Consider the following 20,455-nt stretch of genomic DNA (forward strand, 5'->3'; position numbering starts at 1 on the left):
CCTCTCTCTCTCTCTCTCTCTCTCTCTCTCTCTCTCTCTCTCTCTCTCTCTCTCCTGCTTTATACCATCAGAAAAGCATACAGAATCATAAATGTCTGCAGCAAACACATATATCTTTTGTAAAACTTTAGACTAATGAAATAAATTCTGGCTCAAAAGATGAGAACGAGACATCTTTAATCTTGCTGAGAACAAAAATTCATTTGCTCAGTCTACAGCTGCACTTGAATGTCATTGGGGCTTAGCCACAGTCGCTATGTGAATTTACTGACATTTCTAAATACTAAGCTGTGTAGGTGTTCTAGAAATTTTATGGGAATATAGAACTGAAACTTGAAGACATGGATAGGCAGCAAATTACCTATTAGACAACAACTCAGTTTTCATAAAACATAAATTACTAATGCCTCAAACAGCATTGATTTTTTTAAGTTTAAAAACAAGAAAGAATCATAGGGTTACAAAGGCTGTGCACCACCAATGCCATGAGAGACCCTTCTGTGATCTCTTCAGATCTCAGTCAGTGTTTTAGCCACACACTGCATGCAGTAGGTCCACTGCTACAGTCTGCTGCACTGCAGAATAGCTCCACACACTGTTAAGTTTTTCTTTGCTTTGAGTTGAACCACACCTCCCTGTAGCCTCTGCCACGGAGTTGTCAGATGATGCCTATGAATCAAGAGTCAGTTTCTTTTGCACTTGAGGAAACTTGAGACACCTTAAGAAATAAATGAGCACTCATTCTATGTGTTTTTCTTCTTTCTGCTTGTGGTGGTTTGAATATGCTTGGCCCAGGGAGCAGCACTCTAAGGAGACACGGCCTTGTTGCAGTAGGTGTGGTCTTGTTGGAGGTGTGGCCTTGTTGGTGGCCACTGTGGGGGTGAGCTTTGAGACCCTCCCACTAGCAGCCTGGGAGTCATTCTTCTCCTAGCTGCTTTCAGATGAAGAACTCTCAGCTCCTCCTGAAACATGCCTGCCTGGATGCTGCCATACTTTCTGCACTGATGATAATGGACTGAGCTTCTGAACCTGTAAGCCAGCCCCAATTAAATGTTGTCTTTATAAGAGTTGCCATGACAACCAACAGATTGGGAAAAGATCTTTGCCAATCTCACATCTGATAGAGGGCTAACATCCAATATATACAAGGAACTCAAGAAGTTAGACTCCAGATAACCAAATAACCCTATTGAAAATGGGGAACAGAGATAAAGAGAGAATTCTCAACTGAGGAAACCTGAACAGCTGAGAATTACCTAAAGAAATGTTCAACATCCTTAGTCATCAAGAAATTCAAATCAAAACAACCCTGAGATTTTACCTCATAGCAGTCAGAATAGCTGATATCAAAAACTCAGATAACAACAGATGCTGGGGAGGATGTGGAGAAAGAGGAACACTCTTCCATTGTTGGTGGGATTGAAAGCTGGTACAACCCCTCTGGAAATCAGTCAGATCGTTCCTCAGAAAATTGGACATAATACTACCTGAGGACCCAGCTATATCATTCCTGGGCATATATACCCAGAAGACGTTCCAGTATGTTATAAGGACACAAGTTCCACTGTGTTCATAGCAACCATGTTTATAATAGCCAGAAGCTAGAAACAGCTCAGATGTCCCTCAATGGAGAAATGGATACACACAATGTGGCACATTTATACAGTGGACTATTACTCAGCTATACAATGACTTCATGAAGTTTACAGGCAAATGGAAGAAAGTTGAAAATATCATCCTGAGTGAGGTAACTCAGTCGTGAAAAAATACACACAGTATGTATTCACTGATAAATGCATATTAGCCCAGAAGTTCGAAATAACCAAGATTCAATTTACAGACCATATGAAGCCTAAGAAGAGGGAAGACCAAAATGTGGATGCTTCAGTGCTTCTTAGAAGTGTGAACAAATTACTGACGGGAGGAAATATGGAGACAAAGTGTGGAGCAGAGGCAGATGGAAAAGCCATCAAGAGACTGCTCCACCTGCAGATCCATCCCATATACAGCCACCAAATCCAGGCTGTATTGTGGATGCCAGTAAGTGCTTGCTAATGGAAGCCTGATATGGCTGTCTCCTGAAAGGCTCTGCCAGAGCCTGACAAATAGAGAGGCAGATGCTAGCAGCCAACCATTGGACTGAACTCAGGGGTCCCAGATGGAAGAGTTGGAGAAGGGACTGAAGAAGTTGAGGGGATTTGCAGCCCCATGAGGGGAGCATCAATGTCAATAGGCCAGACCCTTATGGAGCTCCTAGGACTGGACCACCAACCAAAGAATATGCATGGAGGGACTCATGGCTCCAGCTTCATATGTGGCTGAGAATGGCCTTGTTGGACATCAGTGGGAGGAGTGGCCCTTGGGCCTGAGAGTGTTCCATGCCCTCAGAGGAGTGCTATGGTGGGGAAGACAGGAGTGGGTGGATGAGTAGGGAGCACCCTCAGAGGCAAGGGGAGGAGGAATGGGATAGGGGGTTTTTGAAGGGGAGACCTGGAAAGGTGAAAATATTTGAAATGTAAATAAAGAAAATATCCAATTAAAAAAGGGGGGGGGGAGAAAAAGAGTTGCCTTGGTCATAGTGTCTCTTCACAGCAATGGAAACCCTAGCGAAGACACTGCTTGACAATTTCAGCTCCTTTTGCCCCTTTTCCTACTCCAGGACAGGCCTGAAAAATCCCGCACATCCTGCTTGACTAAAACTGACATTTCTGCAGATTGTCTGGCTCCCTAGTGCGGCTCCCAGGATCAGTCAAATGTTCATAATATTTATTTGGTCAGTTCACAGTTTGAGAGTTTTATATCCTCTTCACCACACATCACAGAAAAGTCTCATGAAGTGCACTGCACCCTTTTCTGTTATGTTGTTAACCGTTATGATCACTAGTGTCTCTATCTTCTCATTGTACTTGGTAATTTACTATTATTAGTGAACCTTTACATTTAATGTATCCTATTTTCTTTATCTCAAAATTCAATTACGATCTGATAATTTTTATGTCACTTCATTCAAAAAATGTTATTATTTGCAGATTTGGTTATATCTAAATTCTATCACTATCATAGTATAGTAAGACCACAATAATCAAAACATGATTTAGTTTGTACATAAAGAACAATGAACTTTTCCGATAAAACCATCACCATTCATCACTCTGGAGCTAAGAATGTTTGATGCACATCTTGCACTCCTAAGAGGTGATGCCTTGAAGAAGACACTGCACCATTCCCCTAAGATTCCACGGTTTGATAAAGAATAGATCATGCACTAAACTGACATGCTATTGTAGATCTCAGTCTCACTTCCCCACAATTCCTACTGACTAGAGACCCAGCAAATGACTTCTCATCGCCACAAAGAACCACAGCCTAGGTCAAAAGTTTTGAAATTTGAAATCGTAAAAGCAAATGAGAAAAACAAATTACTTTCAAAGATTTGCTTGCATAGTTGAACACCTAAACTACCCTAAGACATTTTATGAATATGGTGAGAAAAACAAAATGAAGTCATCCTGAAGTTATTGATTACTTCCCGCTATTGATAATGGCCTGGTGGTATGTGAGAGGGATGTCTTAAATTCACCTTTGAAATTAGAGAGGTAAATCTGAGGATGGAACCTGGACAGTCAAAGTTTAGAAACAGAGTAGTTCTATATCACAATCATTATCACTAAAAATTAACGTTAGTAGCCCTATGATGCTATCATTCCAGGCAACTTCAAGGAAAAGACTGAAAAAAAAAAAAAACCAAATCAAGCATACTAACCGAATTTCTAGAGACCTGTTATTGGATCCCCACTGTCTCTCAAAGTGAAAGCTCTCCTTTGTGTACAAATGGATCTGTTTCCCAGTCTGTCTCTGAGAATGGGTTAGATTTGTCATATTCTGCCGTCTCTGAGCAGTTCTTTATCAATGGGACTTGTACTGTTTGCTCTACTGGGATCTAGCTGAAAAGTGGCAAGACACTATCGGTGTCAGGCTCACAATTCAGCACGGATCTGAATGTTTTCCAGGATATGGGAAGTAGCCAGGGCACAGAAGACTAAACTCCTACCCTGGCTCTAAAGCAAAGAGCTTAGGGAAACTGTGGCAGTGTTTGGAAATCATTGTCTCTTTACTTAAGCAGAGAATGCATTTTCCACAGGACTCTTGGGATAATGTCTCTGATACCGTGCCAACTTATATAACATTTCCAGGACTCAAATCTCCCCTCATGTTAAGGGATCCCTGTGCTCTTCTTTTACACTTGTCTTTAAGCCCTTGTTTTTCTCTACTTATGTATAACTTCTTGAGTAGATACTGATAGCCAATAGCAGATGGACAGAGCCCACAGCTGATAACAGCACCACCTGGAAGCATGGCGCTGTACCATGTGCTTCACACATGCTCACACCTAATCCCTTCACCATGCCCAGAAGGTTTCATCATTAGCATACCCATTTTATAGGCAGACTGGCATGGTTCAAGGTGTTTCCCCTCCTATGCTGGAACCATGAGAATGTCCTTCTCTGATCTTTACTCTGAGGTGACATTCATACAACTGTAGATGGGTAAGATGGGAATCCTTTGGCATTCGGCTCTCATACGTGTTAGCACTGACCATCCAGCAGTTTATTAGATGTAGTTTTGATCCTCCCCCAAACTATCATCTACATAATGTTTTGTGTGACAGTTTTCATTCTGTGAAGGTGTGATTCTCTGTGTCCAACTTTCTATCTTGTCCCACAGACAGCAGATGACCCTGTTTGCTGAAATTCTTTCATGGGACAAAGAGATTTTGATTTTCAGTATTCTTATGATTATTTTTGGATGTCAATTTGACTAACCCCTGAAATTAATCAAAAACCCAAGATGTTGGGCATACTTATGAGGTATTTTAATTAATTGAGTCATTTGAGGTAGGAAGATCCACCTTAAATCCCTATTACTTGAGGACAGAAGAGAAACCTTTAATCTGGGCCATACCTTCTCATGGCAGCCTATATAAAGGACAAGGGAGAAGGAAACATTTGTTCTGTGTCTTTTTGCTCTTGGCCTTGATGACAAGTCCATTCCCTCACTGACATTAGAGCCTACTTCTTTGGGATTCCAGTATATTCTATAGACCAGCTGAGACATCAGCCTTGCCAACTGAACAACTACTAGATTCTTTTGAATTTTCCTTTGGTAGATAGCCATTGTTGGACTAGCTGGATTACAGCCTATAAGCCACTCTAATAAATTATATATATATATATATATATATATATATATATATATATATATATACACACACATATATGCATGCATATGTATATATGTGTGTATACATGTGTGTATATATATATATATATATACGTCTATGTATGTGTGTGCACATATATATCTGAATGTACATACATATATGTATTCATTCATTCTATCAGTTCTGTTTCTCTACAGAACCCTGAATAATGCAAATTTAGTCAACTTGGTTGTTGTATAAAGACAAGAATGACATCTGAGCTTCTTCTCTCTAGTAGCAGAAATTATCATTCCAATTTTGAGGATGGAATTAAGATGTGGCATGGAAGGCCAAGTGAAAGCAACCACATTTTATAGGATTTCTCAGCTTCTCAGCCTGAGTTCTAAGCCCTCACTGCCTGGACTAAATGTGTCCTTCAAGGGTTAGCAACATTATAAGCTCAGCTAGCTCATTTTATCTTCATCAAATCTGAAACTAAAAATGACAAAGAATATTGGAAAAGGTGGATGAACTTCTGAAAAGGAACATCAATTCCTTTGTTAAAGAAAGGCATATATCATGCATGCACAGTATAATATACACATGAGGCTAGGCCCTACAACTTACAGTAGAGTGTAATTTGATAAACACATCATAAGTTTAAACTATACTTAGGTTGAAAACTACATGAAATATACCAAACCTACCCAACAACCACAGTCTCTTGCACATTGGCTGTCTACCTTCAGGTTTACGTGGCTACAAGGGAGCAGAGGTGCTGCTGACCAGTGTCAGAAGGACATCACACCTCATAATGCTATCACTAGTCCAGGAATAGGTCAAAACTCAAACTTGAAATATACTTTCTATGTAATATGTATTTTGACAATATTATGCTGTAGTATGGCCTCAAAGACCAACGGACCTGGTTACCTATAACTCAAGGGTTTTGTGACATGCAGGGTTGGATTTTTTTGTTTGTTTGTTTGGTTAGTTGGTTGATTCTGTTTTTTTGTTTTGTTTTGTTTTGTTTTGTTTTGTTTTGTTTTGTTTTGTTTTGACGCTAACACCACCAAGCTCGGCATAAGTCACTCCAATTGTGGTTGGGATGGAGCAAAAGAGATGTTGTGATTCCAAACTCCAAATTCTTCCCAAGAGCCAGGAAATATCTTCCTCATATGCAACTTTGAGAGAGGAATATAAAGCTTAAAAAAGAGAAATTCCTCAAGTAATCTCGATAGTTATATTTTCTATACACAGATGCCAATTCTTAAAAATGAAAATACGTTTCAGCAGCAAAATGTAAAGGAAACATGAAAAAGTTTTCTTGTACAGATGGATGGAATTCATATAAGATTTGTTTTGTTTGTTTTTTGTTGTTTGGGTTTTTGGGTTTATTTGTTTGTTTGTTTGTTTTGAGACAGAGTTTCTCTGTGTAGCCCTGGCTGTCCTGGAACTCACTCTGTAGACCAGGCTGGCCTCGAACTCAGAAATCCACCTGCCTCTGTCTTCCATGTGCTGAGATTAAAGGCATGTGCCACCACTTCCCGGCCATATAAGTTTCCTTATTATTCCTTGGCAGCATTATCCAATGCTGTGTTCTCACATACACAGCATTTTGCTTATCTTGTTTGATATATTTTTATTCTTGTATCTAAATTTAAATCTTTATAAGCTACACTAGATTTAAGATCAACAGATGTGTGTAAACGAATCCTAACTTATGTAGGATTAAGATGTTTAGGGTGGGGCCAAGAAACGGTCATCTCTAAGACCCTCAGCATGGTTCTTTTGATCAGTCTGATGTGTAACCCATTTGCAAAAACCTTCACACAGAGGCCAGGGCAGGTTCATGTGGTCAAGTTCTCAGGTGTCTGCACAAAAGGAGACTGAGTAAATTGTCATTTAATCTGAGGTCCCTAGAACCACAGAAATATGATTCTAAAGGTCGGTACCAGCTCCTGTCTTGACCAATTACCCCTTATGGTGACAGTGACAGTCTACTCTTTTAAGACTGTGTCAGAGAATGCTCAGCGCCCTACAGTGTCAAGCCTATCTAGACATGCTGATTCTGGGAAATGGCTTCTCCTTCAATTATCTTTGCTCTGTAGTAGTCAGAGCCTTCTGTGCACTTGTGTTTTAAGTCACTGTAAGCACTATCAGAATAGGAGGGGGTGACCCTGCAAGGATCAGTTATCATGATCTCAGAGCACGCACAAGGGCTCCACTGAGCTCTGCAGAGGGTAGCCAAAGCTTTTTCAGCAGGAGCCTTTAAAAATAACACTGTAGTATCTTAACTCATTTTTATTAAAAAACCTTAAAAGCTGATACATGGTGTCCAACTTGAGATGGCAAAATAACAAATATTTCTTATAAGAAGAGTATGTCTTCTTTAAACCATAAGAAGCAAAACAGGACAGATATAGTCAGCACTATGGATTATAAGGAAAACCTTTTTTGCTAGAGGAAATAAGCCTGAATTTTATTTCTCATATATTGTTTTCCAACAAGCTTTAGCCTTTAAGCATCTTTAAGGCATTACAAACATTAAATACCTTAAAACAGTCAGGTGCACCCTGGGAGAGCACCTATGCCTTCTGGTTCTGGGCATCTCTCTTCCATATTCCGTTCATCAAGGCAGCACTTGTGTTGGACATTCATGAGGTCAGGACCTAGCTGCCCATGCATTTCTAAGACAAAGAACTATCCGACCACCCTGAAGGAATCAATAGTCAATGTACTTGCATTTCCAGATTGTAGTGTTCCAGACTGAAGAAGACATACTTGCTTCTCATCTAAAAATGGCTAGTCTGTGTCTATAAACAATGAGTCTACATCTCCCAGTGCACATTTATGCAGGCGTGTTCACCTGCCCGCCCATTCCTCTGGATCCTTTTATCAGTGGCCCCTCTCAGACAGGTATTCACTGAATCAAACTTTCAAGGAATATCTATATTTTAATTCTAATATCATACGTTAGGGTGATATGAGAATCATTATTTGCCAACTGGTACTTAATATATCCTATCATCAAGCTTGTTAAGGCTCATCAGGCTATGGCCACGAGGACAAAAATTATCTATCTGCATTAGATGACAAGAGTCTCGGGTTGATGAGATCAGATATGCATCAAGGCCACTGGGTAGATGACAAGTCACACAAGAATCTTCGATGGACCACACTTAACCTAATAGCAGAAGACAGATAAGAGGCTTCCAGCTCCTCTTTAGGTTACATTATGATTTTGTTTTGAGATAAGCTAAGGGTATGCGAGCTAAACGTCATGTTTCCAGACTTTTCTCATGAGGCCAAGTACACACAAATTACTAGGTGGGTTTTTTTTGTTTTTTGTTTTTTTTTTGTTTTTTTTTTTTTTGTTTTTTAAGATCATAGGACTATACTCTATCTGACTTAGACTTTGCCAGCATCTGCTGAAGGCCAGGACACATGGTTATTCACCTCTATGATTTGATTATTCACTGTGTGTGTGTGTGTGTGTGTGTGTGTGTGTGTGTGTGTGTGTTTCATGACCTCATTAAAATCAACATGACACTTCAAACTGTTATGAGATATATCAACATTGCATGAAGTTTTATTTGTCTGTAGAAATGCAGATACTAAAGAAAATATAAGTTAGCAAAGGAAATTATAGTTTGATTCTGTTTTAGAATTATATACCTTGTTCAAATTTTATAAGGACCTTTTAAGGCATAACAAATACAGCACCAGAGAAACATGAATCAATAGAGAAATAATCAAACAAAAATATTAAAATTCAAATGTTAATATTCACACTCAAAATTAACAAAGTATAATCAAAGCACTAGGGCTATGGTTTAATGTCTGTATCTTTTTTCTGTAAGAAGCTCAGATCGTCATATTTCTTCTTGGATTTTCTGAACAATACTACAAATGAGCCCCATTAAACTCTTCTAATACTCTAATCTCTCAACCCAAGAGTGCTCATTTGTCTTTAGTTTGTAACATACCATGTTTTTAGTCTAAATGGAGCCATTGTGAGCCTAAGTGAAACAGTATAATGACTGAAATGGATAACCCCTGGATTTGAATTAACAAAACACTATCCATCACGGAAGAGTCACTAAACTTGAAGGTGAATCACTAGAAATCATACAGTATAACAAAGAAAGAGTGAAAATAAAAATAAGCAGAATGCCTGTAGTTGATGGTTCAGTACCGGAACAAAAACTTCCATGTAACTGAAGCCTTGAAGGAACAGGTGTAGAACAATGGAATGAGAATATAGTTGATGATGTAATGACTAAATAATTTCTACTTGGATGGAATATATAAGTGTTCATGTGGGAAATGGTCATTTCCTCCCTCTAACTTGAAAAATTACAAAGGAAAAATATGTATATCAAAGATAAATAGAAATATATTCAAAACAAACAAAAATGCCATATGTAAACTAAGGCAGAATAGTATAAAGAGAAGATGATTCTACAACATAAGCCAGTAGACAGAGAAATTGCATACTGAAATTCAGCACTGGAACAAAAGCAACAACACAAAGTCTCAGAGGCATTAAAAACTCCCACTCTAAATTCAAGGCAAGATTTATAAAAAAGAAAGAAAGCCCAAGAGAGAATCTTCTGACAGGGCTATACTATAGGTAAGACAAAAGAAAATGATAACATAGAACCTATACTATAGGTAAGACAAAGAAAATGATAACGTAGAACCTATACTATAGGTAAGACAAAAGAAAATGATAACGTAGAACCTATACTATAGGTAAGACAAAAGAAAATGATAACGTAGAACCTCAAATCAAGAGGAAGTTACTAGACATGGTTAATAGGCAGCAGGAATGTGGTGTGTGTGTGTGTGTGTTATTAATGAAAACTACACGTCATGTTTAAAGCTAAAATTATAATAAGTGCAAGTGAAGTAGACATGAAATTTTATCATAGCAAATTCACTCTACAGTATATGAAGTCTAGGCAGGTTGTCTAGTTGTGTGCTATGTATTCCTTTGAATAAAGACTAAAAAGTGCAAAGAAATGCATTAAATATATATAAAGGAATTGAAATACCTAAAAATGTTTAAGTAAGATGAAGATAGTAAAGGAGTGTCTGAGAAATAAAAAGACAGAGTACATAAACAATAAATAGCCAAATTATTGGTTTATATCCAACAACATCAATCATCATAATACATAAAATGAATCAAAATGATAATAAGAGGCAGAGATAATAAATGCTCAGTCTAGATACAAAAGTGAGGCCCAACCATGCATTGATAACAAGATTCATATTGTAAGCATAAAGGCATAAAAGTTGAAAGCAACAAAAGCAAAATACATGCATAAAATAAAAATACCATTAATGCAACAAAAACTGCATTGATAATATAGAGTAATAAGGAGTATTACTAGAAATAAAGAAGGCTACATGATAGAAATAAATAGAGAAATTCTTCAGAAAGGCACAATAATTACAAACATTTGTATATTTAGTAACAAAGGTTCAGAATACATGAAAACTGAAACCAAAACAAAAAGGAGAGAAGCATTACTGTGTTTAAATATTGGAAAATATATTTCACAGAAGTTGATATAAGAATATTCAAACTCATTAAGGGCATTTAAGATCTTCATGACACCACAGATGACCAAATTGGCACTTAGACACTACACTTCACAAGTATGGCCCACATAAAAACAGAGAGAATGTTCACATTATAGCTCATGCTGAGCTAAAAATAATTTATTTTGAAAGATTGCATTCCTTAAAAACTATTGTTTTCATTGACATATAAATAAAAGTTAGTGAATTGTCAATATTAATGCAAGAGCTGGATATACAAACCTGTCATGAAAACACTCTGAGAAAGTGAGCAGTGTTTGAAATGATATACAACCAAACAATGTATTCAGAAACCTAGGAGTCAGCTCATAGCAATCCATAGAGGGATTGTAATCATTTAAATGCTTATATTTATCAGCAGGAAAGAAATAATCAAACTCAGTGGTGTTAATTCTACCCTAAAAAAGCTAAACTTCCACTAAGTATAAGAAATATGAGTTTATTTTTTAAGCTAACATCAGTAAAATACAAAATAAGAGAAATGGCTAAAAGCAGTGGGCTGTTCTAAGTCAACATCAACAACACTGGGAGCTATCCAGGAAGATTGGCAAGCAAAGCCAAGATTTACAAACCCTGCATTGGAAGGCTCTCAAGTTCAAGACATCTCTGGGTTCCATAGTGAGATCTTGGCCATTCCCAAGGTATGCGACACATCCCTTCAACTAACTGGTCATGTGGCCAGGCCCAGGAGCTCGCAAAGCAATTCAGATTATTGGCATTGCTCTTCTGAATCTATAAGAACTTGATGGTAAGACGATTGTTGCTGAAGACACCACATTTTTATAAAGGCTTAGATGAACCAAGCTAATCCTGATTTGTAGCTTTCCCCCTGCTTGATATCTTTCACTATACTGGAAGATACTACTCAGGCTACTGGAGAAGGGAAGTCATTATCCATCTCATAAATCTGTGAGTCCGACAAACCACAAAACTGGTTTGGCAAGAAGCACCTATGAATGCAATAATGGTGTGAATGTTATAGATGTAACCAACAGCTTTTTATTATTGACTTTAAGGCTTAGTCCACTGCCGGGAACTAATGACTAGTGCTGTACATCTGGCCAAGGACATGTGCTTGGGGAGCTCTAGGCGTGAGTCTACTACTATTTTGCTAAATAAGCATCCTATCAACTCCCTTCTAAACACTTCTTTCTTTACCCATAGACTAACACAGTTCTCACTCTTCACCTGAGAAGTGACTTCACATTAAATCCAAAAGTTATTGAACTTTAAAAGAGTAAAGATGGAAACCCATCTTTGTGGCACCAAAAGTTATTTGCAGTTTAAGTTAAATCTCTTTGCTTCCTATTTTTGTAAGTCTGCTACCTAAGCAACAAGCCAAAAAGAAATAGAGAAGACTGTCTCCCCACCATCAGCCACAAATCTTGGTGCCTGTAAAAGATAAGTACTAAGAGTTCATTGCACAAATGAGATGAATGAGTGCAGAGGATGAAGATAATGAGACATTCATGAATAATAAAGTACAGGAAGATCACGACCTTTCTATAGACAATGCAACAGTAATACTTAGACCCAAATTACCTATCATTTTTGGCCTATGTCTACATTCTTTTCTCACTTCTGCTTACCTTTAATCCATTCTTTCCAGTCTGTCCCATTGCTTCAGCATATACATTTCTTGAATAATACAAAGGCTCTGCTTCTATCAGATAAACCTAGACCTAAGCTAAATGCTAAATGTAAAAGACAAATGAATTCCACTTTAGTCCCATAAGGGACTAAAGAAATTACAAAGAATATAGACAGTAAAACCTTTATAACACAATGGCCCTTCTCAACCATTTAGTTTAGTTTATACAAGCTTATTCTATAAACATAAAATAGAGAGCCAATATGTTTTTCTTTTTTCCCTAACCAAATGACTGAGTAGCATTTATACATGGTGTCCTCATTTTTTACACCACACATTTATCCCTTCAGGAGAAATCAGAATAATAGGAGGAATGATAAGAGATCTTTAGAAAGATCTGGGAGAATATGAACTCTTTCATATTAGAGAAGTTGTTTAATCTTCATAAACTCTATTAATCTTCCTTTCTAGTTGGTAATGGTGAATTGTAGAATTTTACAATTTATTTGTATTTTGGCCTTCATACATAATTCATTTGAGGGTTTATACATACTACTAGTAGCATCTGGATTCAAAGTACAGCCAAGCACTGAATAGACTGGGTTATTTTTTTGGTTGGCTCCTGTATTAAAGTTGTTCTCAAAGTCTTGCCCTCAATCACGAGGCCCACTCTTCTCTGTGTCATTTGGCTCCCAGGAGTTATTGATATGCTGAAGGAGAAGCCTGAAATGACGACCTCCCATATTAATGTTTCCACCTCATATTTGCCAAGTACTATGCTTGGCTATCTAATTAGAAAGACAATGCAAGCACTCACGGCTATCGTCACACATCATTGTGGTCGCCACTTCAAGAAACAAGTATTGCCTTATTTTCTATCAGCTTAGGGGAAAATGTTCTGCAGAAAATACCCAAATATCAACGATAAATATAATGAGCTGAACACAAAAGCATCTATATAAGAATGATGAATGCTTTATAATGGACATTTGTGCATTTTTTCAAATAATTTTATTTCAGAATAAATAAAATCCCATAATACTTAGGAAGCTAGCCAATAAACTAAAAGCTCACTCGGTTTCATATTAGCAACTGAACCAAACACTCCAAAAAAGGAGAAAAACTCTGAGATAAGGGAAGTATAAAATGAAGCTTGCCTTGTGACTCATCCTTTGTAAATGTAAGTTAAGAAATACTTGGGGCATATGTTTAGAATGATGGTACAGCTTATTCTTTGAGAGGAAAAAAGGAATTTCCAGTATTTCTAATGTTGCATCATTGTGTTTCAACATTACATGGAATATGATTCTAGTTTAGAAAAATGGATCCTAACAGAGTAATTGCTGCTTAAGAAAACCTAAGTTACATTCATCCTCTGAATTATTACATAATTTTAAAAATATGAAAATGATAGAGTCACTATAACAATAATCTATTGAAATGAATGTGTGTTCTTGGATTAAGTACACTTTTCACAAGTCCAACATAATCACAGTAGCTTTGGGGAGGTTATATATTAAATTCCAAAAATATAATTCAGTGAATTAAAATATTCCATAAATAGGAAAGTACCTGTATCTATCAGAAAATTAATTCCACATTACCTAAATTTTACATTAATTTGCCATTAGAGTTTTCATTGAAATACACCTTTTACAATACCTAGTATATATCTAGTGGACATGCCCACAATGATTTAAGGTATGTCCTAAAGCAATAACTCCATACAGTTCTGTTACATTTAATTACCTTCTAAACAGTCTAAGCAACACAGAAAAATAATATCAATATACAATAGCTATTTTGACAGAAAGATTTCAGAGCATCAACTTTAAATTCTAATGTACATTATTATTTTTCATTTTTTAAATAATTGAAAGATCATAAATTTTGGAGCCATAACATATTTTGATATAAATGTCCACAGTGAAGTATGGCAGCACAGTGTTTAAGACAACTGCTAATATATACTTATCATCAAATATTATTAATTCAGCTAGTTGGCTCTTAGCAACACCTCCAGAAAGGGAAATTATCATAAGCTAATAGACCCTGATTGCAACAGTCTTTATTGTCTGTCCACACTCATTTTACACAAGGTCTATAATAAAAAGCTAACTCACAAACAGAAATATCCGATGTCACACAAAGGGCCCACTATTCCTGGGAACGAATCAATTTTTCAATAACTCTTAATGTAATTTGAGGTCTTCCATTATATAATACTCCTGAAAACAATTAAATTCTATAGTGTTTTCATTTAACCGTCCAGTTAGGATTCCTTAATACGTATATAAAAGTCATAAAATAAATTAAAAGTAAATGAAAGCAGATGTATAAAGTCCTTGGATTCAGGAGGAAACCATGGGGAATGTTTGAGACTGGATAGTCAAATATTTATGTTGCTGAGTTTACCAATAGAGGTGGATTCTGAAGGGAAGCAACATATTCCAAATGGAGTGCTTTCTAATCTTCTCATCCCATTCATAAAACGCCGCTCTGTTATGCAATGGGCCCATTTAGCTTGGCTAACAAACATAGACTTATGTTTAGCCTTAATCAGTTGTACACAGATAGGAGAAACAAAACTTGTCTTTACTTAAAAGCATAACTTAGGTGACTAGCTCCAAAAGAGGTACTCTTCATTTCTAAAGGAGGTAAACCCGAAGAATGTGATTAAAATGGGGAATCTAGTGGTACAGTGAATGGCCACCTCATCACAGGAATGCTGGGGAAGAGAGGGTCCTCGAAACACATCTGGCCAGTTAAGTAGACATAGATCAAGGGTGTCATAACTCTGAGATAACTGTGAATGTTTTTGCTCTTTACCTCTGATACTAGGACCCTAATCTTTTATTTTCCTTCTCTTTTCTTTTATCGTTCTTGGTTTTTTAGACCCCTTTGGGGGATACTGACACTGACACTTCATTCTTAATGTCCTTAACCAAGCTGAATTCGCTCTACCCAGTCGAGATGGAGAACTCTCAGGAAATTCGTGAGAAAATTCTCCAGTTCACACCGCTATCACTAACCCAGGAAGCCAAGACCATCAAAGACAACAAGAGATGGGCTGTCCTCACTTTGTTAGCTCATGTTTTCATTTTCCACACTCAGCCTCCTAGGGAGCCCAGAAAGAAAATGAACAACCCTATCTATCTTTCATCAAGTCCCCTGAGCGGCTGGAGAGACCCTCTCAGTTTCTCTGAGACCATTCTTTCTTTCTTTGTAGACCCACCTGCATGGGCGCCTCGTGTCTCATTGTAGGCAAATGTCCTTTCTCTCTTGCTAGGACAGCGCTGGTCCGGGAGCCTGGTCAAGCGTGCACAGCCTGCGCGCTCCCCGCAACACTCCGCACGCGTGGGGCTCTGTAGCCCGCTCCAACATCAGCACCGGAGCTGTCCGCTCCTGACTCCGCACAAGCGTTCTGGCCAGGGACCCCGTGAGCTTCTGGGAGTTGTAGTCTAATCTTAAGAGGCAACTGCTCAAATGGGAAAATTGTGAACTACAATTCCCAGAGACCCAGAAGATTTCCTTCGGGCTAGCCCCTCCAGCTGCACTGGGCGGTGGAAACCTCCCTTCTTTCCAGTTACACCGGTTGTTCTCGCTCTCAGCCTGCCTAACCATTTCTTCAAAGCGCGCTAGCGACAATAACACCAATTCATCCCAAACCAGGACTTTTTCTTCACAGTATCGCTTTTGGAAGCCAGACTGTATCTCTCCGGGGAGAAAACGCAGCACTTTGTTCTAATTTCCAATGCAAACGGGCTTTACCTTATCTCTATCTTGAACCCGGAAAGTTTATACTTACCCAGAGTGGAGTAGTTTTACAGTCTTATTCAATGATCACGCGGGAAAACGGCAGTGGGTGACACACACCTAAGAAAAGCGGTTCATCCGCAAGACTGAATTGAGAAGATCAGCACGCAAGCAAACGCGAATACACACACACACACACACACACACACACACACACACACACATAGACACACATCCACAAAAGCTAGATTTCTGACTGAGCCCGCCAGGCACTCCTTTCTGTTTACCTTTCCATACAGCTCCATTGCAGCCGGAGGTTCTGATAGCCTCAAGTAAGTCTCCCCACTACAAAGGAGATGAAGGTCTTATGCAGGCGAAAGAGCACAATGGAAAGGCTTGGAGGAGCTGTTTACGAGAGCGAAATGAGGGATGGAAGGGACAGTGGATTTAGATGGAGGGCTTTCTTTAGGAGGGAAACCCAGAAGTCTTCTAGTGACAGCTGCAAAGAAAAGGCTGCTAGTCTCCTAGGAAGTGCCAGGGGCACTCTCGCCAAGCGGCCCCTCCCCTAGCCCTCCCAGCACACACACTACCTGAGTGCTGCAGAGCTGATAGGGCACTGGGTTATTTACCAAAAGCAAGTCACACAAAATGAACACATTCATCACCAGAGCCCTGGAGCACCTTCACGGAATAAGATGGGAGACCTAGATTAAGTTAGCTGGCCGGTCCTTTCTTTAACGTGCGTGCAGCTATTCCTTTATATTGCAATTACTCTCCTCTTGGAACGGTTCATTCCATGATCTCCACGTCTCTAAACTGGACATTTATGTTCTTTTGTCAACTTCTAATGTGTGAGAGGACTTTTGTCGTCCGTCGCTGAGACAAGTCCTCTCCCCTCCAGAATGCAAGCTATCTGTGACCCCCACCTTTTCAAGATGTCAGATTTATGACATGAGAGGCAGAGTCAAAGATGAAACCCTCATGATATTCACAGACAGTCATGCAAAGGTTAATTCGAGTCATCTTTGAACTTCATCTCCTTAGACAGATCAGCAGAAAGGACGTTCTGGGACTTAAATGTGCTAGAAATATGTCTTGGGAATTATCTTTCATATTCCCAGGCCCCATGCCAGATATTCTGCTGGCAAAAGGTCTGGGGAATCTATCTACAAACACCTTCCCCAGCAGTTCTTATGCAAGTAATTCTTTTGCTATAACTCAAACATGGCTTTTAAAGGATTTATACCAAATACTTTATCCAAAGATACAAACCTCAGAATTTCCCTCTAAAATCTCTGTCTATGCAACAATGGTGCAGTATATATCTGATATAGCAACACACACACACACACACACACACACACACACACACTTTTTTTTTTCCTCTCTCAAAAAAAGCTATCTTCTAATCTTTGATTAATGAGAATGTCATGTGGTATCACTTAGGTGAATTTTTTATTTTTATAACAACTCAAAAGAGCATTTTAAAATCATCACCTCTTAGGTGAGTTATGTGATGACTAGAGAAAATTAACTTACAAACTGAAGACAGGGCCAGTGAGACGGGTCAGTGTGAAAGGTGTCTGTTGCCAAGTCTGATGACCTGAGTTCAGTCCTTGAGATCCACATAGTGGATGGAGAGAACTGACTCCAACAAATTATTCTGGGACTTCCACGTGTGGTTTGAGGCATACTCTTGACTTCACATACACAAACCTAAAATAAATAAGTAAATAAATAAATCTCATGTAATGTGAAAAAATACATTATTGTCTTAGTTTCTGTCCTGCTGCTGTGAAGAAACACTATGCCAATGTCATTTTTAGAAAAGAGAACATTTAACGGCTGGCTCGCTTACAGTTTTATGGGGTTAATCCATGAGCATCAGACCAGGAAGCAGACAGACACGGTGTTGGAAAAGTAGCTGAGAGCTTTACATTCTCATCTGCAGGGGTCTGGGGGACATGCCTGGCCATGGGCTTCCTCTAATAAAACCATACCTACTTCAACAAAGACACATCTAATCCTTTCAATCCTTCTCAAACAGTTCCACTAGCAGGAAACCAATCATTCGAACATAGGAGCCTATGACAGCCATTTTCATTCAAACCACCAGAGTTAATAACAAAATAAATGGCAATAATAAATGTTTCCTGATAACAGCTAACTTCCAGAAGGACTTCTAAAAACTTATTATATATATATATATATATATATATATATATATATATATATATATATAGCAGTATATCTTTCTAACATATATTTATTGTGTAAATCATACACATGTGCACATAAGTGCACTCACACACACATAAACACACACACTTGTGTGCATGCACCATGATGTGGGTGTTAAGATCAGAGCTTGCTAACCTTGCCAGGTAGTGGTGCCATACACTTTTAACACCAGCACTTGGGAGGCAGAGTCAGGCTGATGTCTGTGAGTTCAAGGCCAGGCTGGTATACAGAGCAAGTTCCTGGACAGCCAGAGCTACACACACACAGAAACCCTATCTCAAAAGCCAAAAACAAACAAACTACAGAAAACCATCTGAATATCTCTCTAAAGTCAGAGCCCTTTGATTTTGCTTGAAATCAAGATGCTATCTATCAGTCTGGGATACCAAATGGCAGACGGAGCTCCACCTATTATGTTTACTGTCTGGTCAAAATTACAGTAAAACTTGAAGAGCAATGTACAATTCTTTCATAAACACTGCAATGCTTATATTACGGCATTTATGCCGTCAATCTTATGGCACCTGTTGCAAGGTGAGGTTGGAAATATGTACACTCTAAGCACAGTTGTGCAATGCAGAAGATCAGGAGGTTTGTTAAATGGGGAAAGTGGGAAAACGGTCACTGATGGAACAAGCTGGGGGCATCAGGATGACTGTAATCATATACATTCTGCTTCCTCTCTTCTGCATTTGTACCAAAATGTGAGTGTATAATATAAAAGGTACTCATTCCCAGAGATCTGTGCATCTTAACAGCCATCCAAGTCTTAAATTCAAGAAAGTACTCAAAGTTAGAACATCGTGGTTCTTGTTTAGAGAAAGAAAGAAAGAAAGAAAGAGAGAGAGAGAGAGAGAGAGAGAGAGAGAGAGAGAGAGAGAGAGAGAGAGAGAGAGAAAGAAAGAAAGAAAGAAAGAAAGAAAGAAAGAAAGAAAGAAAGAAAGAAAGAAAGAAAGCCTTTCCCATTTACATTTGAATCTCGGGTTATGAGTCAGTATTAAAATATGATAAGAGGACTCACGAGATGGCTCAGCAAATAAGAACAGTTTGTGCTCCTCAGGAGGACTGGTGTTTGTTTCTTAGCAACCACAGCTGGTGTCTCACAACCATCTTCCATTAATTCCATAATTCCATTTCCAGTGGATAGGACACCTTCTTCTGATCTCTGTGAGTACCTGCATGTACCTGGTGCAGAAAGAGACACTCAAGCTATAAACACGCGCGCGCACACACATGCACATGCGCGCACACGAGCGCGCGCGCATGCACACACACACACACACACACAGATAAATATTTTTAAATAAATGAGTCTGAATATAGTTGGCAGAAGGAAGGGAACCACCAGAGGAGAACAGAATTGTGTGACATGAGCATCTTACCATGTTAGTGTGTGTGGAGGCCTGGAAGTTCTAAGGTCCAGAGATAGTAAGTGACTCCCCAGGGACAGCGCAGAGCATGAGCAGGACGGATGAGGTGAGAGCACTTAAGTTCCAGCCTTAGCTACACTTTTCTTCACCCCACCACTGCTTCACCCCACCACTTAGATTCTGGGATTTTTCTACTGTGATGTTTAATAGTATTCACACTGCCATTTGTATAGGATCTAATTTATATATTATTCATTCACTGCTATCTTTCCAATTTCACGTCAGCTCTGTTGTTTAATCTCTCTGTTAAAAGGAGCCAAGAGCCAAGCTAATAATAACAGTGCTATTGGCTGTATAAGAAATCACATTTTATTCGCACCACTTTTATGACATCCAGGTTAAGATTTACTGAGGCTTGGAAGAAGGATCAAGGACCTTCTTAGAACTCACTGCCTCCCTCACATAAGTCTGACTCAAATCCACAGTCTGATGCCATACCTGAGTGTCTAACCTCAAACATGGTTGGGATCAACTGAGTGGGAGATTTTTCTGTCTGGATGCTATTACCTCTGTTCGACTGGGCCATTGTGAGCTGGCTTTGATTCCAACCTATGAAGCATCCACACAAGATGCTATTGATTCTCTCATGTGTCCTTTAGAAGAAGTTAAATATCCCCGTGGCAC

General features: G+C 38.7%; 1 protein-coding gene across 2 annotated transcripts in view; it reads right to left on the reverse strand.

Annotated features, from left to right (window-relative positions):
- The window catches only part of Rab3c (RAB3C, member RAS oncogene family), a 211,862-nt gene extending 196,022 nt beyond the window's left edge, over positions 1-15,840 (reverse strand). For both annotated transcript variants that reach the window (XM_021180645.2, XM_021180646.2), the window contains exon 1: positions 15,640-15,840. In XM_021180645.2, the coding sequence (XP_021036304.1) occupies positions 15,640-15,663 (24 nt within the window). In that variant the 5' untranslated portion in view covers positions 15,664-15,840. The remainder of the gene's footprint in view (positions 1-15,639) is intronic.
- Between the last annotated feature and the right edge of the window lie 4,615 nt (positions 15,841-20,455).

The sequence above is a fragment of the Mus caroli genome, chromosome 13 (assembly GCF_900094665.2).
Source record: "Mus caroli chromosome 13, CAROLI_EIJ_v1.1, whole genome shotgun sequence".
Classification (NCBI taxonomy): Eukaryota; Metazoa; Chordata; class Mammalia; order Rodentia; family Muridae; genus Mus; species Mus caroli.